The following is a 6833-nucleotide window of genomic DNA, read 5'->3' on the forward strand; positions in this document are numbered from 1 at the left end:
GAGAGTAGCAGAGCCGGAATTCAAATGCAGCCCTTTATCTTTCCATATTGCAATCCTGCTTTCAGCTACCAAAGATGTTTTGCTGCTGTTTTCACAAAATGGAAGATGACAAAATATATTCCCCAGCCCTCCATTCTACCCACGTGGGAGTATGAATGACAGGTTGTATTAGTGTCCTAGGTTTGCTGTAACAAAGAACCATAGACTGGTTGGTATAAGTGACAGAAATTTATTTTCTCACAATCTTGGAGACTCAACATCAGAGATCAAGGTGCCAGCAGGGTTGGTTCCTTCTGAGCGCTGGGAGAGAATGATCTGTTCCAGGTCCGTGATGGTTAATTTTATGTGTCGACGTCACTGAGCCATTGGATGGCCAGATCTTTGATTAAATGTTATTTCTGGGTGTTTCTGGAAGAGATTAACATTTGAATTGGTGGACTGAGTAAAGCAGTCTGCCCTCCTCAGTGTGAGTGGGCTTCATCCAATCCACGGAGGGCCTAAACAGAATAAGGCAGACTGCTGGTTGAATTGGTGCTCTCAATTCAATTGCCTGACTACATGAGGTGATTCATCAGTCTCCTCTTGCCCTTGGACTGGGACTTCCACCATCAGTGCTCCTGATTCTCAGGCCTTTGCACTCACTGGAATTTATACCACCCGCTTTCTGGGGGCACCAGCTTGCAGATGGGAGATCATAAAACTCCTCAGCCTCCATAATTGCATGAGCCAATTCTGTGTAACAAATGTCATTTTGTGTTCTGTTTCTTTGAAGAACCCTAATACAATGCATCTCTCCTTGGTTTGTAGATGGCCATTTTATCCCTTGTCTTTACATCATCATCTTCTTACAGGGACACCAGTCATACTGGATTAGGATCCCACCCTAATGATCTCAATTTCACTTAATCACCTCTATAGAGACCCTGTCTCCAAATAAGGTCCCATTCTGAGGTACTGGGGGCTGGGAGTTAGGACTTCAACACAGGAATTTTGGGAAAAGAGGGGGACCTGGTTTAGCCCATAACAGGGTTTGTGGAGCTGAGACTTATCCCAACACAATCTTCATTTTAAAAAGGAACCCAAGGGAACAGATTTCAAATGGTGGAATTCTGAGTTTCACAAGGTGGAACTCTAGTTTTTAAAGCAATCCTTATGGGCAGGAAAGGCCCATCCTGCAGTTCTTAATGTTAGCATGTTAGCACCTCAAAGGTGTCACACCCTCCACCAAAGGGGCCCTAGCAACTTGTAGAATGTAGGTTATTATGAGGACACGGGATTGTGATGGTGGCCAGGCTGTGGAATCTGGTGAGGCCAAATGTCAGCACCTCAAATGATGTCTTGTGACCCCACCTGGCAGCGTTCTGGTTTTCTGGATGGCAGCAGAGGACAGGGAGATGATGGAAGCCCGGGGTGCGGGAGAAAGTTGCCCAACCTTCCCCAAGATGGTGCCTGGTGACTCCAAGTCTGAAGGGAAGCCAAGGGCTTGTCTGGTAAGGGGGCTGCTGTGTCTCACTGACCCCGCCTATTCCGTCAGGGGGAGCAAGAATACTGTAGGAACACATGATAGGAGCTGAATACTTTGAGGTTCCAGACAGCTGCCAAGAACATCAGGTGACAGGTACCCCACCCCTGTAACTGGCACCCAGCTGTCACCAGGGACTAGGTAGCCCTCCATAAGATTGTGAAGTCACATGAAGATGGCTTTGGTCTCCTCCATCTACCTCCCCACTTGGGGCCCTTCCCTTGCTGGGTGGATAGGACCTGGCTCCCCACCATAGCCCTCTTCCTGGTCCCCAAATATTTAGGTTCTCTCAACTCAGACCCTAGGTTTCTTTCTCCCTTTGACTGATCTCAAAGTCAGGTAGAGTTGAGGATGGGCCCGGAAGTTGCCTCTTTGGTGATCTGAAAAATCACTGGGAAAATGGACATCCATCTACTCAACTCCCAGTGCCTCCACCTGCAACTTTAGGGCACCATTACTTGGTGCTAGTTTGTCCTCTCCTTCTTGACCCTCAGGTCCTGACAACTCTGGGTAAGAGCACTTCTAATAAGAATTCAGCCTAGATCTTTTCAATTCCTGGGGCTGCGGGAGTTCCATGGGGTCGGGGACAGCCCCATCCTGACTCCTTATAGTACCTCCTCTCCCTGCTTCCCCTGCCCCAGGAGGCAGAGTCCCAGAAGCCAGACTCCTCCTATGACTACTTGGAAGAGATGGAAGCTTGTGAGGACGGAGGCTGCCAAGGGCCGCTTAAATCGCTGTCCCCCAAGTCCTGCCCTGCCACCAAAGGCCAGGCAGGTGACGGACCCAAACCCGCAGAGCTGCCCCCGGCCCCTGGGACTGAGCGCAATCCCGAGATGGAGCTGGAGAAGGTGCGCATGGAGTTTGAGCTCACACGGCTCAAGTACCTGCATGAGGAGAACGAGCGGCAGCGGCAGCACGAGGTGGTGATGGGGCAGCTGCAGAGGGAGCGGGAGCGGCAGCACGAGGTGGTGATGGAGCAGCTGCAGCAAGAGGCAGCACCCCACCTGGTGGGTGACAAGGAAAGGGGCGCTGGGAGGAGGGAGGCCTGGAGCTGCGGTCCCTTGGGGCCTAGAGCAGGCGCCCACCTTCCCTGGTTTGCACGGCATCCCACCCTGCAGATCCTGGATCTCGGCTGAAAGGGGCTGAGCATCCACATGGGCGGTCTCCAGCCCTCTCTGTCTTGGCTCACTGACTTAAAGCTCGCTACTCTACCTGGCCAGCTCTGTTAAACAGAGCGTCCACGGGAAGCTGAGATGTGATTCTCTAAGGAGAGCTGAGGCTGGGAGGTGCCCCAGAACCACATCGCCCACCCAGCAGCATTTTTGGTAGCTTCAAGGAAAAGTCTTCAACGTTTCCTCCCTCTTCCACCGCTCAGAAGTCCTCTCTGCATCTCTTAAAATTTGGTGCCTGGAGGCTAGACCTAGAATCCCCACTGCAGCCTGGCCAGTGGATTTTGACAGAACCATCACCTCCCCGATCAGGGCTATGTTTATTCTGTTGGATCATACTGCCTTGTAGTCAACTGAAACAGCCATCTCTTCACAAGAAGTACACCACTCTTCCCTAATCTGTATTAAAGGGGGATAAGAATGCCCGACTTGAGATTAAATGGGACGTGAAGAGCTTAGCACAGTGGTTAGGCTATCGTAAGCATTCAATAGTGGAAGATGTTTAAAGCAGTGTTTCCTGGGCTTTAAAGTCAGAAAGTCCTGGGTTAAAATACCAGGTATAAACTCCCTGACACTGGGCAAATTACTGATTTCTTTTAGCTTTGGCTTGCTCATCCATGAAGCAGTACCTACTTCATAGGGTTGTTGTGAGGATTCAATAAGAGAACACATGCAAGGCACTTTGCAGTTAGCCCAGCACATTAAGTAGGCACTCAATAAATGTTAGCTATTACCATTTTTATGTACTCATGCAATTCACTTCTTGACCCAAATGCAACAACATACATTTATCATTTTTCAGTTTTATTGGGATGTGATGTATTAGCTGTGCTTCCCAGCTCTGAGTCATCCTCAGTTCTGAGAACGTGCCTTCTGCCTTTATCCAAGTCAGTCACTGCTGTAATTGTTGAGAAGGATATGACCTAAAGTAAATACCACTAAATGTCTGTCTATCGGTTGGCAATGTCTCATTAATCATCACCCTTGAGTTACATTTTATCCTGCCAACATTTCTCCACCTTATCCAAAAAATGGAGAGGCATTGTCAAATGGTTTCCTAAAATTAAGATATTATATCACCTATAGCATTTCCCCAATTGACTAGTCCCGTTTTTGTTTTTGTTTTTTTAAGAAGTAAGGTTGGTTTTGCATCATTTGTTCTCAATGAACACATGCTGGCTTCCTAAACAATTATCTTTTTTTCTGTTCACAAAATACCTGCTTCATTATATGTGAAATGATTTCACTGAATTCAGTCAAGCTTACCGAACTGGGATTTCCAGAATCTTCCCCTGCCCCCACCCCCTTTTTGAAAAGTCTAGAAAATATTTGCCTATTGCTTGGACTTTAGCGCACTTCCTAATATTCTTGAATTCTAAGTTCCATTTCCAAACTTGTGACTTTTCTCAGTAGCCTGGGATAAAATCTGTCACAAAGTGGAGCCTGAAACTATTTAAAGCAGATATGATATTGTAACTATGCCTTTGGCCTGTGTCTCCTTCCAACCATATTTATTTTCCCCCCTTTTTAGTTTGAAAATCTTTCTCCTCCCTGGATGAGATGAAAATCTTTGGTATATAGTCCTATCTCTATCTCTCTTCCGCTCAAAAAATAGAACATTGAAAGTATTTTGAAAAGTCTAAAGGGTTTCACAAGCACATTTTTTTAATGAAAGTCATAATGATCACCTATCAGCATTTCAGACTGAAACGCGCAGACTGCAAAGAGGTGGCAAAGTCCAGGGATCCAGAGCCATACTGAGCCTGCAGAGAACCGTCGGGTCAGCCCCGCCCTCCATTCCCATTAGAACACTGGATTGCTTTCTCTGGTCTCCAACTTTCCTAGCTATTCATTTTAGAGGCAGCATCACCAGAGTCATTTTCTGTCCCCTCAGTTTGGTCTAGTTGCCCTCACATTTTATGTAGCTGTTTCAACAGTAATGTGTCTTCATCCCCCAGCCTTTGGCAATAGTTTACAAAAGTGTTTACTTTTTGTGCATTTACTAAAAATTGGAGAGTTGACTTGACGTTGAAGCTTCCCCTCTTCTCTTTTTCTGGGAGGGTAAATAGATGGACAGACAGAGTTTATTGAATTAAAAATACCTCTTTGAGTGTGTTTCTAGCTAGTTTAGGGCATCTCGGTCCCTGCCACCTGGTGCTTTCCAAAAAATATGGCATGATTTTTACAAATATTTTTAAAAATAATACATGGGTTATGCCCTCTTAACTATGATCAACATAGTATCAGCTTTTGCCTTACTTATACATTGACGCTTTCTACAGTTAAAATGAAGACTGTTGGGCCCCAATTATATAGATTCAAGAAAAGAGCAACCCGCAGGCATAATTAGCCAGACAACTCAAGCTGCTTTCCCCCAGCCCAAATATTCTGAGGGTTTAGGGAGACCCCATCACCAATCTCTCAGCACCTGCCTCCAGGAAAGACCAAACTCTGGACTGAAGGACCATGGACTGACGCACGTGATGTGTGTCAGGACCCAGGGAATCGGAAACAGTCATTTATACGCAAGGGACACTGTGTTATTGGGCCACTGTCCAGGAAACTAGGTTGAATGTCAGGGCACTGTGAGAGAACACTCCCAAGACCCAAGATCCAGATGTGAGGCTCTTGGAGTCAGAGAGAGAAGGCCCACGTGTGTGACTCCAATGGGCAGTACAGACCGTAAAGAGAAAGGAAGGTGGTGGCCTGGTGCCCCAGTCAGGAGGGATAAGGGCAGCTCAAAAAGTGAAAAATAATGAGTTCCTTCTATGTGCTAGTTGCCTGACTAGGAATGTTTCATTATCTCAGTTTTCCTCCTGTGATCTTTTATTTTTTTATTTTTTTAGAAACAGGATCTTGCTGTCTCACCTAGGCTGAAGTTAGTGGCATGCGCTTAGTTCACTATGACCCTGAACTCTTGGGCTCAAGTGATCCTTCCACCTCAGCCTCCCAATAGCTGGGACTATAGGCACACATCACCACATTTGGCTAATTTTCAAATCTTTTTATAGAGACAGGGGTCTCACTACATTGCCCAGGCTGGTCTCAAACTCCTGGCTTCAAGCAATCCTCCCACCTTGGCCTCCCCAAGTACTGGGATTCTAGGTATGAGCCACCTTGCCCAGCCCTCATGATTTTGGAAATAGGCACTATTACCCCTTCCTTAGGTGAAGATGATGACCTGAGGTCACATACAGGCAGGGACAGAGCAGGACTGAACCTAGATCTGCCTGGCGCCAACAGTGGCATCACCATCTCCACTGTCTTCTCTCCCCCACAGTTTTCAGGAGGCCTCCAGAACCTCCTGCTGCCCCAGAACCAGTTTGCCATGTTCCTGTACTGCTTCATCTTCATTCATATCATCTATGTCACCAAGGAGATGGTCTTCTTTCTCTTCGCCAAGCACTACCTGTTCTGCATCGTGGCCATTTTGCTCTGTTTGATTAAAACTTTCTGGTCATACTTCCAAGTGCTTTTGCTCTCTCCATCACTGGGAACCCTTGCCCCTGCCATGCTAGAGTGTTATCAGTGCATGATCCCAGCCTCCCAGGCACCACATTTGTTCACTTTGTGCCTCTGTTCAGTCAGAATCCACTCTTAGGAAGGGCCCTGCTGTCAGTCATTTACCCCTGAGAGTGAAGAAACATGTTGATGCCCCCTTATACAGAGCCTGAGTTCTCACTGTGGACACGATGCTTTATCCCAAGAGGAAGATATCAGATGTTAGCAAGTCAGGGAGATATCTGCAGGGAAGGAGTGTTTAGAATACCTTTCCAGAACCCTAGAAGTACATCATGACCAAGCTGGCTTAGGTTTCAGCACATCTGCTCGTGTTCATAGACCTCTGAGGGGTGGGAAGCCTGTGATCGGCTTGGGAGCGGCCCCCGCCCCCATCTTCTGCAAAGATGTCCATGTCCTAATCCCCATGAATACTTCATATGGCAAAAGAGGCTGAGATGTGATTGCGTTAAGGACCTTGCAGTGGGGAAATGATCCCAGATTATCCAGGTCGGCCCATGGTAGTCACAAGGGCCCTTGTAAAAGGGAGGCAGGAGGGTGTGAGTCAGAAAGGAGACGTGACCGTGGAAGCAGGGGCCGGAATGACTCGGGGCTGTGGGTCAGGAAATGTGGGAAGCCTCTAG

General features: G+C 47.4%; 1 protein-coding gene across 1 annotated transcript; it reads left to right on the forward strand.

Moving 5' to 3' along the window:
- The first annotated feature begins 837 nt into the window (after positions 1-837).
- Positions 838-6330, forward strand: TMEM247 (transmembrane protein 247). Its single transcript, XM_007970747.3, has 3 exons — positions 838-1490; positions 2164-2529; positions 5972-6330. Exons 1-3 carry the CDS (start codon positions 1374-1376, stop codon positions 6290-6292), a joined length of 804 nt encoding a protein of 267 aa, XP_007968938.3. The 5' UTR covers positions 838-1373; the 3' UTR covers positions 6293-6330.
- The last annotated feature ends 503 nt before the right edge of the window (positions 6331-6833 follow it).

This window comes from Chlorocebus sabaeus, chromosome 14, assembly GCF_047675955.1.
Source record: "Chlorocebus sabaeus isolate Y175 chromosome 14, mChlSab1.0.hap1, whole genome shotgun sequence".
Taxonomy (NCBI): Eukaryota; Metazoa; Chordata; class Mammalia; order Primates; family Cercopithecidae; genus Chlorocebus; species Chlorocebus sabaeus.

Coding starts and splice junctions, on each gene's coding strand:
- TMEM247 (XM_007970747.3), top strand. CDS start 1,374: ATGGCAGCAGAGGACAGGGAGATGATGGAAGCCCGGGGTGCGGGAGAA. Junction 1,491..2,163: donor GGAAGCCAAGGGCTTGTCTG/GTAAGGGGGCTG, acceptor CCCCTGCCCCAG/GAGGCAGAGTCCCAGAAGCC. Junction 2,530..5,971: donor AAGAGGCAGCACCCCACCTG/GTGGGTGACAAG, acceptor TCTCCCCCACAG/TTTTCAGGAGGCCTCCAGAA.